Raw genomic sequence first — 18108 nt, forward strand, 5'->3', positions numbered from 1 at the left:
CCTTTTTTATTTGAGGACATATAGGATGTTTGTAATAATGAGTTAAATAGCTCTCAGCAGATTTTCGGACCTTTTGCATCCGAATGATGTCTAGCCACAAACAAAAACTCTCCAATCTCAAACAAATATTGTTAGTAAGAACAGAATGAACGTATGGGTTGCGTGAAATGAATAATGGATAGATAGTTAAATAAGAATGTTCTTAGGCTGCTTTCACCGTTTTTTCTTCCCAAAATATAGATAAAAAAATAGAAACATTTAAATTGAAAGCCAACTGAACAAATTATACAGTGAATACATTTTTTCCCTTATCAAAAACAAACAAAATGTGTGTCAGTTCAAGTTGAAAATCAAATGATTTAAACTAATCACACAGATTATTGAGGTTTATCAAATGAGCAGTTACTAACTTGCGTATGTGTGGTTATGTGCTACAGAGGGCTTCTTAATCAGATCTTTGTGAGAAATGGGCTGACTCCAGAGGAAAAGGCCAGAGTAGAAGTTCTTCAGCATGAGCAGTCCATTGCCGCCAGGACCCAGATAAACCAGATCAGGAAGGCCCGAATTTCTTTGCTAGTTACAGAGTTTGAGAGAGTCAGCGTCATGATCAACTTATTTATATTGTGAGGCAATAACTAAAATTGCATTAAAGAGTTAATACTAGTACTTTTATTACCTGATTAAATACAAAGTTGGTATAGCAAGTGACATATGACAGTTTATTCTCTTGTAGTGTTCCAGAGAATATTAAACAAGTTAATTCTGTTGTCTGTGTTTTGCAGTTTATTTCAACAAACAACATTTTGAACATGTTAAAAAGAAAATGTTCAGAAAATTCACAAACAAAGCAAAAACGAAAAAAGAAATGACTTTTTCAAACAGTATTCTCCAAGCACTTAATATTCTCTTGAGACTGACACTTGAGATAATGTTGTAAGTAAAAATTGTGCCGTATGAAGGAAAGCAGCATAGTTTTGTAGCAGTTTTGTTGTGGTTGGTGTTGTTTTGAGTTCTTGTTAAATCTACTGAAGAGATAAAAATTATTAAAAGTTATTAATAATACATGTACTTGGTTTTCATGATTTTTCCCCTTTACACTAAAATAAATCTTTGCAATTATAGTGATGTGGTATTGAAACATCAACACAAAAAAAATCTGACTTGGGGCACTTTCTAAAATGCCTTAAGTTTTGGCCGAGTAAGGTTTTACATTTGAGCAACAATAAAATAGTGGGATCATAATGGGCATTATTTCCACCAGATGACCTCATATTTGCTCTGAATTAATAGAATCTCATATATATTGTGTTTTAGTGCGTTTTAAAACACATTTAAATACGTTTATTGACACTATAAATTGGATCTTAGAAGTTCAGGCTCAGGATTTTTTCTCACTTTAAGCCCTGAGTATGTTTTGTATCTCACTGCTCGATTTTGGAACTGGCAGGTGAATATCTACCGTCTGGTGACAAAAGGTTCAGTAGAAGAGGACATCATTGAGAGGGCAAAGAAGAAAATGGTGCTTGACCACCTTGTCATTCAGAGGATGGACACCACAGGGAAAACTGTCCTCCATACTGGTGCTGCTCCCTCCAGGCAAGCAACATATACCACATTTCTATTGCTCAAACAGCTCTTCTCCTTTTTCTTATGTTCCTCTTGAACTAAATGTTCTGTGATTGTTTACACTCAAAAACTGAAATGACTAGATTTCATTTAATTGTGTTTGTTATTGCAGTTCAGCACCTTTCAATAAGGAAGAGCTGTCTGCCATCCTGAAATTTGGTGCTGAGGAGCTTTTCAAAGAACCAGAAGGTGAAGAGCAGGAGCCTCAGGTATGTACATACACAATTGTATGTACAGTTATATACACACTTGACAGTCGAATGTTTGAACATGAGGGGTGTAGCGGTACACGTATTCGTACCAAACTGTTCGGTACAGGCTCTTTCGGTTCGGTACAGAGGTGTACCACGGTACGAAAATTTTAGGATTATTAAGAATGGCCAATGTACAGAATTGTTTTAATTGCGAAACCTAAAACTTCATAGTGCCCACAGTTGCGGTGGGCCTTCTCCTGCTCACAGTCGCGCAGTATTGCGGAACTAAAAACAAGTAGGAGTTTCTAGTGAACCACAGGATGTAACGGTATTCTCCTGCTGGCGCTTCATGGCTAATGCTAGCAAAAACGAGAAGACACTCCGGCGTCATTAAAATCACCCGTTTGGGATCACTTTGGTTTCCCAGTGAAGTACGAGAAAGGGAAAAACAAGTGGACAAGACTAAAACCGTAAGTTGACACTGAAGCAGTCCTAAACTATGCATCCCACAAAATGTCAAACTTAGACACACATTTGAAAAAGCACCATCCAAGCATAACTATCCCCGCCGCAAGTAAAAACAGCAACCTAACAGCAAACTGTACAAACAATGCTCCCAACATCATTTCATCAAACCCTGCCTAGCAATTAAGAACGGGATAAAGCAATAACCAAGTCTATTGGTGTTTTTATAGCAGCAGATCGTACGACCATACTCCATTGTTGAGAACCGAGGTTTTAAACTTATGATGAAAGTAAGCTTACATTAACTTTCCTCAGAGTAGCCCCCTTTTGCTTTGAGGATAGCTTTGCACACTCCTGGTATTCCCTGTCAGCTTCATGAGGTAGTCACCTGAAATGGTTTTCGAACAATCTTGAAGGAGTTCCCAGAAGTGGTGATGCTTGTTGGCTGCTTTTTCTTCACTCTGCAGTCCATCTCATCTCAAACCATCTGGAATGGGTTTATGTCAGGTGACTGTGGAGGCCAAGTGATCTGATGCAGCACTCCATCACTCTCCTTCTTGGCCAAATAGCCCTTACACAGCCTGTAAGGGCCATTTGATGGTCCAACGAAACACAAACCGGATGGGATGGCATCGTTGCAGGATGCTGTGGTAGCCATGCTGCTTCAGTGTGCCTTCAATTTTAAATAAATCCCCAACACTGTCACCAGCAAAGCACCTCCACACCATCACACCTCCTCCTCCATCCTTCACAGTGGAAACCATGCATGCAGAGACCATCCAATCTCCTTCTCTGGTCTCACAAAGACACAGTGGTTGGAACCAAGAATCTCAAATTTGGACTCATCAGACCAAAGTGCAGATTTAAACTTTTCTTTTCTGCCACACTATGGATTACTACAGTAGTCAAATTGGGCTGTCCACTGTGTACTAACCCTACCTCTGCACAACACAACCAATGGTCACAACCCCATTAAGAAAGGCAAGAAATTCCACAAAATGATTCTTAGCAAGGCACACCTGGTAATTCAAAACCATTTCAGGAGACTACCTCATGAAGCTGATTTATAGAATGCTAAGAGTGTGCAAAGCTGTCATCAAAGCAAAAGGGGGCTACTTTAAAGAATCGAAAATATGAAACATGTTCTGGTTTAATACTTTTAGTTTACAGCATAATTCCATATGTGTTGTTTCATAGTTTTGATGTCTACAGTATAAAATCTACACAACAGAAAATAGTTAAAATAAATAAAAAACATTGAATGAGAAGGTATGTCCAAACTTTGAACTGGTACTGTACAGGTCATATCACTATAGAAGTTGACACAGTTCGTCTGTTGATTTAGAATGTCTCGGTGCATTCTGTCTCTTTGTAAGCCATAGCATGTTGTGCTTTGTGCCTTGTCAGTGAAGAATTATTTTTTTATTTCCAGCTGCTTATTTGTGGTTATCATGCTTTAGAATAAATTGGGGCTAATTAGATGCTTCCCTGATGATTGTGATGGATAAGAATCTAAACATCTGAAATCTCAAACTTTTTTTAATATAATGTGCATAATCAGTCTTTGTTTTGAATTAATCTCGAGTACCTCATAATGACTTGTTCTGCTCAATAGGAAATGGACATTGATGAAATCCTCAAAAGAGCTGAGACCAGGGAGAATGACCCTGGACCCTCTACAGTTGGAGAAGAACTGCTGTCTCAGTTCAAGGTTGAAAGAAATCTTCTTGTTTTTAAATTTTTTTTGAAGACCTAAAATTGGCATCCTCTGTTATTCAGACCTTTGTTGACCTTATGTCTATATAGGTGGCCAACTTTTCCATGATGGAGGATGAGGAAATAGACATTGACTCTGAACGAAGTCAGCGTAGTTGGGATGACATCATTCCTGAGGAACAGAGGAGGAGGATGGAGGAGGAGGAGAGACAGAAGGAGCTGGAAGAAATCTACATGCTCCCACGCATGAGAAATTGTGCCAAACAGGTACACAAGCAAAAGTTCCTAATGTAATCCCAATATGTTTGCATAGAAGGTTTTTTAGGCATGCTTTTATTGACATATCCAGTCTTTGCAGGCACCATAATGGCTTGTATTTTACTTGTGCTGTAGGAGTATAAACACAATTATAAGCACAAGCTCAGATTTGTTTTTGACATGTGTAACTACAGTGATTGTATAATAGGCTCTCAGGGTTTGTAAAACATGGATTACCTATAGCTGAAAACAGTGCTTCATTACCTTCTGCAGGGTTCCCACGCGTTCTGGAAAATGATTGACCAATTTTCCAGTCATGGAAAACATATGGAAAATCGTTAGCCTAATAGCATAGTTGCCTAAGTCATGAAGGCCAAAAAATGACTTCGGCAATTATGCTATTAGGCTAACGAAATGAGAAAAAAGGTCAAACGTTCTGGAAATGGTTAACTTATCCTGGAAAAATATTTATCCTCCCCCTGTCAATGCAAATGGGTTAAAAGTTCGGCACATGCATGTCTGTTGTCACCTTATCTTCTGGGCAACATTAAGACACATAATTTATATATAACAGCGCTTCTTTGCTTCTAGCTGGTGCAGTGCCCCACGTGACGCTACCAGCCAATCAAATTTGCTTTTCTGCTTTGAGCAGTTCTGCAACCCAGTTCTTCCAATTGACTTTGTCGCTACATTTTGTGACTTTTCAGACCCTGACTTATCGCCTAGAGACAAAACTAGTGACTGTAATTTTTTTCATTTATGTCCCTTATTAATCCCACGAGGGGAAATTCTGATTTTCGCATCTGGGGGGGTCAGAGCGCAGGGTCAGCCGCGGTACAGCGCCCCTGGAGCACACACATTCACACACTGATGGTGGGAGCTGATGGCGCTAACCACGCCCCATCAGGAGCAATTAGGGACACCTCGACATGAGCACGACGGGCTGGGGGATCGAACCGCAACCCTCCGGTTGCGAGACAAGCACTCTACCCACTGATCTATGCCGCCCTGAAAAGTTGAAAAGCGTGGCTAGTGTTGGTCCACGAGTGCGAGGGTTTTCTCCCCTGTGGGCGGCCACAGGCTCCTCTCTGTCCTCCGTTGAGTGACAGGCAGAGCAGCGTTCTAATGGGTGTGTCGTTACTGAGTTGGCTGTACGCTGCGAGATGCAACACATCTCTGATTTCAGCACAGCGGGAGCTTACCAGGTAATCTTAATGGGCCACGTTTCACTCAGTATGTTACACTTGCTTTATTGTCTGACAAAATAAGAGAATGAAAACATCATTAGGCATTCTGTTGTCCTATTATGTGCACAGATGGATGGAGAGAAGAAATTAGAGTGATTAAAGACTTCTCATGTTGGCCTAATCTCGTTAATTTCCAATAAAAGTGGTTGTCAACAGAGTGAGATCTGCACAGAGACCACAGGGAAGAGGGCAACCCTTACAATGAGAAGAATGTAGCACTGACATCTTCGTTTGAATAGCTAGCATGGGCATAGCAGCCCGGGGGGATGTGGATGTTACGACACCTGCACTTTTACTTAAACATCAATTCATTCCCCTGACTAGGTGCGTGGTGGTGTCCGCATAAACTTCATCTTCCCACAACAGTTGAGGTGCAGCTGAGCGCTTCATGTCTGGAATCAAACTTTCAGTCGAAGATGCCGGTCAACACAGATACATAAAGTCTCTGTAGCGGACTTTTCACCTCCATTTGATGGTGACATCACGGTGACATTGCTCACTACACCTCTTAGTTATAGACTGTATGTTAAAGATGCAGTAAACTGAAGTGAAACAAAAAAATGTTTTTCAGTGATTTATTGAAAATATACAAATATTTTTAAATGAATTGCACCAGAGAAAGTAAGAGAGAAGAGAAAGTTGAGTTGGGAATTACCCAGTTGAACACTGTAACTCCAGTTTGCCATGCTAGTGAAGTGCTACCCTGTAATCTGTCAGTGTGTTTGCATTATTCTTTGATACATTTGTCATAAGTATTTTTCATAGATAAATTATAGCCATAGACTGCACATCAACTGTCTAAGTAATATAGAAGAAACAATCTGGGTAAATGCGAGTTACAACTGTAGTAAAGAACACTTCCAAAGAATGAGGGGGACAAGAATGTATTGATGTATGACGTGATAACGTGTGTCTGTACCGACTGAAAATGTCCTGAAGAAGTCCTGGAAAATAATTTCAGTGAAAGATTAGGGACCCTGTTCTGTATAGACACTGACAAAGCAATGGCAAGGCTGCTTCTGACTTGTGATTTAGGTTTTTAGTTTAGAAGACATGTTCACTTAAGTGGCATTATGCATTTTGGGTTTTTCAGAAAGATTCAGGTCATTTCTCTTGGTTTGTGTTAACAGATCAGCTTTAACGCTAACGAGGGCCGGCAGAGCAGGAACAGGAGATACTCTGGGTCTGACAGTGACTCCCCCTCAGACCGAAAGAGGCCAAAGAAACGAGGGCGACCTCGGACCATTCCACGAGAGAATATCAAGGGTTTTAGCGATGCTGAAATCCGGAGGTGAATATATCTTCAGGAATTTTGTTTGTATAGCTATTTTTCAACACAAACTCATTTTAACATATTTGTGAACTTCTGACAGGTTTGTCAAGAGTTACAAAAAATTTGGGGGACCCCTTGAAAGGTAAGCTACATTAGAATAAATCACCGTTTTCTTTAAACAACAACAAGTTGCAAAATGTCGTGCCTTCTCTCAGATTGGACGCTATTGCTCGCGATGCTGAACTTGTGGATAAATCTGAACATGACCTAAAGCGCTTGGCAGAGACAGTTCACAACGGATGTGTCAGAACACTACGAGAAAATCCCTGTGGACCTGAGAAGACTTCAGGTAACAAAACAGATCTTCATGTTTTAAAGATAAGAAAAAAATAGAAATACAGTTGTTAGAATGCTAGTGTACCACTAGATCTAATTTCTGAATCACTGAATGATGAGGGTCTGTACAGTGGATTGGTGGTTAGCACTTTTGCCTTGCAGCGAGAAGATCCCTGGTTTACGTCCCGGCCTTTCCAGGATCTTTTTTGCATGGAGTTTGCATGATGTGGGTTTTCTCCACATGCTGAGGTTAATTAGTAACTCTAAATTGTCCATAGGAGTGAATGTGAGTGTGATTGTTTGTCAGTAGTGTAGTCCTGTGATAGACTGGTAACCTGTCCAGGATGTCCCCTGCCTTGCTCCAAGTCAGCTGAGATAGGCTCCCAGTGATCCAAATGGGGAATAAGCGGTGTATAGATAATGGATGGATGAATTATGAGGCTTTATTTCCAGTTCACTAGAGCATCTTGACATTCAGCCTATGTACAAACTGACGTGGAAACCCTGAGTCTGCAAAGGCACACACACCATACATCAGACAGGAACAACAATAAACCAATGCCTAATACTGTATAGGTCCCCATTGTACTGCCAAAGCAACTCTGATCCATCAAGATATGGACACAAGACATCTTAGGGGGGGTTGTGGTGTCTGACACTGGGATGTTGAGATTGAAGGCTTTTGTTCCTCTGGGATGTTGGATTGGTTGTCCTTGATCTGAACTTGTTCTGTTGTTTTCCATGAATTTTTTTTTGAGTGAATTGAAATCTGGGGAGTTTAGAGGTATGGCCTTGAACTCTTTGCTGAGCCACTACTGAGCAATTTTTAAGATCACAGTCAATTCACATTGTCCTGTTGGGTGGAAACTGCTGCTGTCATGGAGTGAAAGACCCTCTGTTTCCCAGAAGAAAATTGCCTTGTAACAAGATGATCAATGTGAGTTGTTTTAGTTTTATGGATGGATGGTGTATGTTAAGATGTCAATCGGGATCCAGCTGCAGATTTCAAATATTCAAAATACTATTGTCCTCCTACCTTGTAGCTCTACGAGGTGCTTTCTTTTCACTTCTATGAATAACATTAAATGCACTCTGAAAGACTGTCAATAGAATATTGTGAAAATGGGGTCAGCCTCATTTGATACTGTGTTGAAAAAGCAGTCTACTTTCTTTACTTGTTTTTTGTTTTGTGCAGTGCCTATCATAAGTATTCACCCCCTTTGATGTTTTACCCTTTTATTGCTTTCATAAATCAATCATGGTCAATAAAATTTAGCTTTTTTAACAAAAAAAAATTATTGGAGAAAACTCTTTAATGTCAAAGTGAAAACAGATTTCTATAAAGTAATGTTAATGAAAGAAAATTATATAAATAAAAATAATTGTTTGCATAATTATTCACCCCCTTTTTAATTTAATGGTCTAATTCAATAGAGGTCCATCAGATTGTTGCCAATAGTCTCACAATTAGTGAAATGAAGATCACCTGAGTGGTGTGGGTGTGTTTCAAGTGATTGAGTTGTAAAACACCTGTGTCTGAAGGGTCCAAAGAGTTGTTGATCAGTATTCCTGGCTACCATTACACCATAAAGACAGAAGAACACTCTAAGCAACTCGGGGAAAGGGTTATTGAGAAGTACAATTCAGGGGATGGTTACCAGAACATTTCCAAGGCACTGAACATCCCCCGGAGTTCAGTGAAATCAATTATCAAGAAATGGAAGGAATATGGCACTTGTGTGAATCTGACTAGATCAGGCCGCCCTCGTAAATTGAGTGACCGTGCAAGTAGGAGACAAGTGAGAGAAGCCACCAAGACCCCTACAACTACTCTGAAGGAGTTACAAGCTTCAGCTGCTGAGATGGGAGAGACTGTGCATGTAGCAACCGCTGCCCGGGTTCTTCACCGGTCAAAGCTTTATGGGAGAGTGGCAGTGAGAAAGCCACTGTTGAAGAAAAGTCATATTAGATCTCGACGAGAGTTTGCCAAAAAGCACGTGGAAGACTCCATGGTCAAGTGGAAGAAGATTCTTTGGTCTGATGAGACCAAAATTGAGCTTTTTGGCCATCAGACAAGACGTCATGTTTGGCGGAAACCAAACACTGCACATCACCAAAAACACACCATCCCCACTGTGAAGCATGGTGGTGGCAACATCATGCTGTGGGGATGTTTCTCAGCAACTGGACCTGGAAGGCTTGTAAAGATAGAGGGCAGAATGAATGCTGCAAAATACACTGAAATCCTGGGGGACAATCTTTTTCAGTCTGCAAGAGAACTACGTCTTGGGAGAAGATTTATTTTCCAGCAAGACAATGATCCAAAACATACTGCAAAAGCGACACAGGAATGGTTAAAAAAGAACCAGGTAAATGTTCTGGAGTGGCCGAGTCAAAGCCCAGACCTCAATCCTATAGAGAATTTGTGGCTGGACTTGAAAAAGGCTGTTCATGCCCGATACCTGCGCAACCTGACAGAGCTTGAGCAGTTTTGCAAAGAAGAATGGAGCAAAATTGCAGTGGGCAGATGTGCAAGACTGATTGAGACCTATCCACACAGACTCACTGCTGTGATTGCAGCCAAAGGTGCATCTACTAAATACTGACTTGAAGGGGGTGAATAATTATGCAAACAATTATTTTCATTTATATAATTTTCTTTCATCAACATTACTTTATAGAAATCTGTTTTCACTTTGACATTAAAGAGTTTTTTCCAATCAATGTTTTTGTTAAAAAGCTAAATTTTATTGACCATGATTGATTTATGAAAGCAATAAAAGGGTAAAACATCAAAGGGGGTGAATACTTATGATAGGCACTGTATCTACAGGGCTGTGAAAAAGTATATGCCTCCTTCCTGATGTCTTTTATTTTTTGCATATTGCTCACACTTGAATGTTCCAGATCATTACCGTGATACTTATATTTATTGAATATTAGAGAGAAATTACCCACAAAACACAAAATGCAGTTTTTAAATGATTTATTAAAGATTTATTTAAAACGTATATTGTCCCAGTGAAACAGTTATTGACCCTCTAAACCTCATAACTTGTTGGGACACCCTTAAGAGCAAAAACTGTAGTTCATAGTTTGTGATAGCTTGTGATCAGTCTTTTACATGGCCAATTTAATTTGACCCACTTTTCACCAAAATAGTGCTAATTCAGCCACATTAGATGGTTTTTGATCATGAACTGCCCTTTTAAGGTCTTTCCACAGCATCTCAGTTGGATTCAATACAATACAATAACATTATTAATCCTCAAAGGGAAATGCAATTGTTTAGTATCTCATCTGTTTGCTTTAGAATTTAATAATCTAATTGTTGATGGTAAGGAAGATTTTCTGAATTTTTCTGTCCTACAGATGGGATGGGAGCCATCCACCACCGATGTTTTGTTGTTCAGTATATTTTATTTGTAATGCACTTTTCATTTAGGCAAAAAAAATCTCAAAGTGTACTAACAGTCCAGCATCATGTCGCTCAGATGTGAATTCATTTTCTTAAACTCCTGTTTCATACAAAATTAAATGGCTATTAAATCATGCAACTACTTTTTCTTTATTCATTTGTTTGATCATAAGGAGGCAGAAGAGGAAAAGTGAAAGGCCCTACATTCAGGATATCTGGAGTCCAGGTGAATGCCAAGCTTGTTATCTCCCACGAGGAAGAGCTAGCGCCACTCCACAAGGCTATTCCAGCTGACCCTGAAGAGAGAAAGAAGTAAGACTCCTGATCTCTAGTCAAATATTTTCAAAGAGTGGACTTTATGCTTTTTTTGTTGATGTGTTATTTGTATGAAGTTTTGACTAGGCATGGTGGCATCGCAGAATTCTGATCTATCATTGTATTCAACTCTATTCAGTTCAGCTCAGGGCACATTACCTATTAGTGTCTTCCAATATTATAGAGAGAAACTCAACAATTAACTATTGAACAGCTGTTAACAACCGAGAAGAAACGCTCACTTTTAATAAGAACAAAAATTCATCAGAACCACTCAGGGAGTCGACTGTTTGAGGTGAAGGAAGAGCAGAGAGAGAAATGATGAACGAAACAACAAACAATATAACAATTTACACTTAGCAGGTTGGCGAGGCCTGTAACCGTAGATAGATAACATGCAGTTCCAGAGCCAACCTGCAGAAAGGTACTGCGAGAGAGAACAAAATAAATTCCAGAAGCATCTTAGTGCCATCCAGAACATATGTAATATATACTACTGTCTATGGCACTAACAGAGATAATGGTCTATTGATGTAATATACAGTAGTGCACACCTTGTGCCATTAGACAGTCATGATACAGACAACTGGAGAAACAGGCAAGTAGCTGAGCTGAGAAAGAACATTTGCCAGGGATGGGGAATTATCCGCGGATTTCATCTCAAGGATCCGCGGATTTCATTTGAAGTTTGAACACTTTGTCGCTGATACTCCCGCAAGATGGTAATGACGTTAACGATAGCTTGTTAACGACATTAACAAGCTGTAAACGGCCCAGCGATTGGAAGTTGCTGCGCGGCCGCGGCCGCCCCCCCCCCCGTCAACAACTTTCCGCTGGAATCAGAACTTGCTGTTCCCATCCCTGATTTGCTCTTTCTTCTGGCATAATCAAAAAATTGCCCTTGACCATAAATCTCTCTGTATATAAGCATTCAGTGTAGAATCTGAAGGAATTGTCTGAATGGTTTCATCATGCCAGAAAACTTATGCAAAATCCATCATTTGGATTGTTATATTCGTGCAACATAGTATATTTACAGGTGTTAAATCCCAGGAAAGTTTGGACAGGTAATTGGTATTTGACAATACCACAAAGCAAGGCCTGGAGTGGCATACATGTGTGACATTGTTTTCTCATTCGTATATTTAATTTATGAATAGTGTCATATACAATAACCCAAGCCTATTAATCACACATTCTCATATTTTTTTCTACATCTGCTAGTCCTGTCGCCAAGTATAACGTGACCAAACAGATAAAAATAAATTTGTTTTACTTGTGTGTGTTTGATTAGGTATATGATTCCATGCCATTCAAAGGCAGCACACTTTGACATAGAGTGGGGGAAGGAGGACGACTCAAGCCTTCTCATAGGTATTTATGAATATGGTTATGGCAGCTGGGAGATGATTAAGATGGACCCGGACCTCAATCTCACACACAAGGTTAGTCCAGATTCTGCGTATGTTTATCAATTTCTCTCCTTAGAACTAATTTTGTTTATTGATTTATCTATTTATTTACATATTTTTATGTTTTAATGTCTCTTCAATTCAATCAAGTCATATATTATTATTTTCTTTTTAAAATTAATTTATCTAGCTTATTTTTTTTATTTAATTTCATCTAATCTTCTGTTACTTTATTGCATGCGTTATATCGTTTCTTCAGTTGCTTAATTCCTGTATTTTAGAGTCCTTTATAACATGACTTTGGGAGGAATATATATGATATTCCATTAAATTATAGAATTCACGCATAATTTTTGGCTGAAATGACATTATTAAACTCGGAACACTGATTTATTACTGTTGTGTCGCCATTTAATTCTTACATATTGATACTTAAATGTCATGTTTTCCTAAAATCACACAATACTGTCTCTCATGTTGATCAGCTCCTACCAGACGACCCTGACAAGAAGCCACAGGCCAAACAGCTACAGACTAGAGCAGACTACCTCATCAAGTTACTGAGCAAGGACCTGGCCAAAAAAGAAGCACAGAAACAAGCAGGGACAGTAAGTTTGACTGTCACTGTGTATCAAGCTTCCTCTACATCACTAAAAGAATGTTTGTAGACATAACTGATATAGGTGAATTAAAATGTGTGCCTGCCAGACTCGACCATGCCTTTTTGTATCTGTGTAGGCCAACTCACGGAAGAGAAAACCAAGAAGTAAAAAAATTAAAAATCTGAAGCCAGTGAAGACAGATGAGGTATTAAAGAGCCCCTCCTCAGATCTCCCATCAGACAAGAGGTCAGATGATGAGGATGAAATTGAGGAAGACAAGGTACATTTTGCTCCTACTGGAGCTGTGTTGCTTGCTGTTGCCTAAAATGAACATTTTCTGTTTTCAGTTTGGTGGTTATATACTTCACATTTTTTCTTTACTCTTTCAGGAGATGGCCTCAGTGAAGGCACCAAGCAGACGGGGCCGAGGAGATAGGGTGGTGATGGAGGAGGAAGATGACGATGATGATGATGATGATGATAATGATGATGACGACGATGGTGGCGATGAAGAGCCTGAGCAAGAGGTTTCTTCATCTGGGGAGAAGGATATCAAAGAAAAAGAGATCAAAAAAGAAGGAAAAAAGGAGAAGAGGGAAGAAAGCTGTGACATTAAAGAAATAAAGGAGCCAAAAGAGAAAAAAGAAACTAAGCCTCTGGAGGCAGTACATAAACAAGAGGAAAACTTGGAAAAGGTTAAATAATGATTCTGTATGTCTTCAGTGAATTGATGAATTGATATAAATGCGCCATGTAAATTACATTACATAAAAAGATAATTTGGTCAGGGATTAATTCTCAAATCCTTTTCATCAGAGTGAAGTAAAGACTGAGGTACGAGAACGGACAAAGAAATCATCTGATGTGCCAGCTAGTGGAGAGAATGTACCACTATCTGAGGAATCTGAAGAACTGGACCAGAGGACATTCAGTGTGGTATGTTCAGCTGATACTTGCATCTTTAGACTGAAATGATTTTTTGGTAAATGCTCAGCTAATGGTAAAGCATTTTTGTGTTTTACAGCAATTTTATATCTTAACATGTAATTTGTCATTGGCCAGTGGAATAAAGTGTTAGCTTTTTTAAAACGTTTTGATGACAAAGAAAAAAAATGAGCCAACAAGGATCCTGTATATAACTTGCTGATATTTGCATTTCCCTAATGTTGCAGTGTAAAGAGAGGATGCGGCCAGTGAAAGCAGCCCTGAAACAGCTGGACAGACCAGAGAAAGGGCTGTCAGAGCGTGAGCAGCTGGAACACACACGACAGTGCCTCATAAAGATCGGAGACCACATAACGGAGTGTCTGAAGGAGTATTCAAATCCTGACCAGATCAAACAGTGGAGAAAGTCAGTATATACAATGTACTCTAATGACAGTCTTGGATTAAACAAATATATTACCCTAGTTCCAAACAAAGTTCAGCTGACCAACAAGTGTCTCTGTAAATGTGGAGTGTGGGCTGAGTTATTCAAGTAAAGAAGTGGTTCACACAACGTACTGTTCCAACATGCCACATATCAAAATGTTAGTTTCCTTTCAATCAGTCATATTTGACAGCGGAGTAAAGTGCCAGCTGTAACGCAAGGGCAGGAGACAGGATATTGTTCAAATACAATGATACCAATGCACAGTTTCATAGAATCCCTCCATGAATTCTATGTTTGTTCACATAAATGAGTGCCACAAATAGTTAATATGTTTCATTTGTTAAGCTGATAATGTTTTTTTCTGTTTTTCAACAGAAACCTATGGATATTTGTTTCCAAATTCACTGAATTTGATGCAAGAAAACTACATAAACTGTATAAGCATGCAATTAAGAAAAGGCAAGAGAATGCACAGGTATGTGAAGACCTTACAGTAATGTTTAATGAACTGATACTAGAAATCCATGTTGCTAAAGATATTCTGTTTCTTCAGGCAATGGAGCAGAACACTAGAAGTATAAACACCCATGGCTATAAACATGCAGGTATGGCCAGTTTCCCACTGTTATGAGACACAAAAATTAAGATTTTAATTTTCTCTTGACTGATAAATCTGTGGGTTTTGTTCTTAGATATTGAAAGGTTGAAAGATAACTCTCACCAGGACGAGAGTAGTAGGGACAGCTACAGCTCAGACAGACATCAGCCTTCAGGTCGATACCATGAAAGCAGCAGTGCCAAGGAGAGACACAGCTCAGAGTCCCACAGGAAGACCACGGGAGGAGAGTCCAGGAAAAGACAGTACTCTTCCTTCAGCAACGGCAAAGACCACCGAGACAGAGACCACTACAGACCAGATAGCAGGGACAGAGACAGACAAGAAAGGTGAGAGACTACAACTCAAAGCAGTACTTTTTCTACAAACAAAATAAATATGGTTAGTGTAATTATCTACCCTCTAAGATCAGCCTAGGCAATGTGGCATTCAGTCATATTCAGACCACTGAATAAAGGATAAAGCTGTTTAAAGGTAATGTTTTTCTTTTCATCATGAAATGACTTGCAGACCCAAGTCAACAATTCATTCATCCAGGTCTTAATATCTCATTCTTGTCTGTGACTGTTATCCACAAGTTAAATAGTTCCAGCAAGTAAGTTAACATGCTTAGTAGAGTGTGGGGCCTATGTACAGTGCTTACACTGTAGGAACTTTCTCATTGGATGAGTACCTGCCTAAATTTCTGAGGTTCCTCTGGTTCCAGAACTCCTGAAACTGTTTAGCTGAAAATGGACCCGTGATGCATTTTTTGAGAACAGTGGCATTATGTTGTACAGAGGAATATGTGAGGCTTTTTTATAAATGCACAATCCTTGCTAGTAGAAGTAGGATACAAGTATTGTTAGTTTGGCTTGTGTGATGATTTGTCAGTCTTGATATTCGTCATGCTAATGCTGATGTATATGTGCAGATACTACAATGACAATAAGCACAGGAAGCTGGAGGAATACCGCACCAGCAGAGACCATCGACTGGATTTAAAGGATCATTCTCATTCAGACCATCGCTCTTCACACCGCTACCACTCAGACTGGCAGATAGAGCAGCGAGCCTCAGCTAGCGGGCCGCGCTCTCCTAGAGACCAGCGGTCACCCTACGACTCCCGCTCTCCCATGGGTCATCGTTCACCTTTCGACTACTCATCAGACCACAGGAGCACACCAGAGCAGATCTGGAGCAGCCGCAAGACATAACATAAGCTGCCTGGGTCTGCTAGTAGCAGCCATAGACTCAGTAACACAGCAAATGCCTTACATGGACTGTGGTCTCCAACCTGAAGCTATTTGAAGCACTGTGTATCAGTCAGTTCAGCATGGCTGTCATCTCCTCGCTTCAGCAGCAACTCATCTCGGGAACCTGGGAGATGAACACCAGGAAGTGGCTCAAACCAGGCAGCAGATATATAAAAAAAAAAATCAAAGCTTATTTTTATACAGTGTATAAAGCTGCATCATTCTGTAGGTCCAGCAGCATGCAGCACAACTGTTTTGTTATTTTTATAAACTTTTTTTTAAAAGCTCTGGAAATGGACACAATTGACCCTGAGTGCTGCCTCATACTCCCACCAACCTTTGACACTGGATTCTGTATTTGACTGTTCTCTGTGTTGTCTGTCAATCTCTGTCTCTCTGTCATGCTTAATGTGATTATCTACCTTATTTAAGTGTTAACTCAATGAGAAGTCAGTTGTCACATGAATCACATTGCAAGGTGATATAAAGGTGTCTGGTTGATGCCAGTCTGGGCTCAGGCTCACCACCTGAATTACCTCATTTAACACATCATTTCCTCAGCAGTTAGTCAGTTTTTTTTTTGGGGCTTGTTTTTTCCACCAAGTGTGAATTATTTAATAACATAGCTGTTAAAAAAAGAAAAGTTTTTTTTTAATAGTAACTTCTATCATGTTTTTTCTTTAAATAATACTGTTGTAAATTTTTTGTAAAATAGTAAATCGGTGGTCTTTTTCCTCAGGCTTTTTGAATTTATTATGACTTCTTTCCCATGAACTCAGGCTTTTTTTGTTGTTTTACAAGTGGGTTTCTGTATAATAGTTCTTTCATGATAATGCTTTCAGAATGTAACTTCTGATAAAGGGAAAGTTCTTCGACAATGCTCAGTTTAATTCACTAGTGCTTAGTTCTTTCGTCTCAGTGTATTAAAATCTGTAAGTTGGCAGGAACTGACTTTTGTCAGTAACAGTCTGGAAAATAGACTTAAATAAATTAGACTTTTTACATTACTTTTTTTTCCTTTTAAGTTTCATTTTATTTTCTGTCTAGGCAATAATAATGTCAATGTTTCTATGCAGCCAAGTATACTTGTGAACTACCAACTGAATGAAGTCACTGTTATGGTTCACAGTCTTGTACATAAATTTCCTCTATATTTCCAAATGAATTTACACTGAAAGTGCATGAATTTTTATGAACTGTTTTATATAGTTGTTTATGAAGCCATTAAAATCAATCACTGTACTCACTGGTACTAGCTCTTTTCAGCAAAGTACTACATTTTTGTTCTGCTAGAAAATAGACATTTTTCATCTGTCAAAGGCAGTACATTTTATAACACAGGTACAGCATATCTTTCAGATTTATATTTGTCAAGCAATCTGTCAAGGCAGTTATTTGAAGGAAACAGGATACTACACATCTGACTTCAGTTCTGACCTTTACAGGACCACCTGAAATGGCACTGCAGACATACTGCAGTGATCCAGCTGTTGTACATATGTGTGTAAATGTGCTTTTATCTTAGGTCAGGTTTGTAGTCAAATTTGATTTTCGAAACACTGGCTGAATCAGTTCATATTGAGCTGCACAACACATTTGTCCTGCAACAGCCTGTTCTTAACTTACAAGATCTGTCCTTATTTTAAAAGTCCACCGCCCCCAAAGTCACACTTTACTTAATCAGTCATTACAGTGGAGAATGCATATGGAGCCATCAGTGTGGCACAAGAAACTAAACTGTGTGTCCTTTTATGGAGACTTGGTTACCACAAAGTCAAATATCTTCTACAGCAGCCAACTCAGTAGCTTCAAAAAAAGATACAGTATTCAGAAGTTCTTCATTGTGACTGTTCACATTTGATAATTGTATTAAAAACAACATGTTTAGTACAGTCACCGAGCTCTGCCAGAAAAATCTAAGATGAAATCACATGAATCAGAGGCCAGTTGCACTGTTCTAAATCCTGAATCAACAGGATAGTTCAAGCAGTTGTTTGCAGCAGCAGGGGGTGAAACCAAAATT

The 18108-nt window shown here is 39.2% G+C and overlaps 1 protein-coding gene across 1 annotated transcript in view; it reads left to right on the forward strand.

Annotated features, from left to right (window-relative positions):
- Window positions 1-17327, forward strand: part of chd1 (chromodomain helicase DNA binding protein 1) — a 44213-nt gene extending 26886 nt beyond the window's left edge. Inside the window, exons 19-36 of the mRNA XM_051938364.1 lie at window positions 1448-1596; window positions 1739-1835; window positions 3901-3996; window positions 4092-4268; window positions 6637-6797; window positions 6880-6921; window positions 6995-7128; window positions 10707-10845; window positions 12143-12293; window positions 12746-12868; window positions 12999-13142; window positions 13252-13557; window positions 13679-13798; window positions 14035-14213; window positions 14610-14709; window positions 14788-14839; window positions 14927-15179; window positions 15764-17327. Coding sequence (XP_051794324.1) covers window positions 1448-1596; window positions 1739-1835; window positions 3901-3996; window positions 4092-4268; window positions 6637-6797; window positions 6880-6921; window positions 6995-7128; window positions 10707-10845; window positions 12143-12293; window positions 12746-12868; window positions 12999-13142; window positions 13252-13557; window positions 13679-13798; window positions 14035-14213; window positions 14610-14709; window positions 14788-14839; window positions 14927-15179; window positions 15764-16046 — 2706 coding nt within the window. The 3' untranslated portion in view covers window positions 16047-17327. The remainder of the gene's footprint in view (window positions 1-1447; window positions 1597-1738; window positions 1836-3900; window positions 3997-4091; window positions 4269-6636; window positions 6798-6879; window positions 6922-6994; window positions 7129-10706; window positions 10846-12142; window positions 12294-12745; window positions 12869-12998; window positions 13143-13251; window positions 13558-13678; window positions 13799-14034; window positions 14214-14609; window positions 14710-14787; window positions 14840-14926; window positions 15180-15763) is intronic.
- The last annotated feature ends 781 nt before the right edge of the window (window positions 17328-18108 follow it).

The sequence above is a fragment of the Acanthochromis polyacanthus genome, chromosome 18, assembly GCF_021347895.1.
Source record: "Acanthochromis polyacanthus isolate Apoly-LR-REF ecotype Palm Island chromosome 18, KAUST_Apoly_ChrSc, whole genome shotgun sequence".
NCBI classification, from domain to species: domain Eukaryota; kingdom Metazoa; phylum Chordata; class Actinopteri; family Pomacentridae; genus Acanthochromis; species Acanthochromis polyacanthus.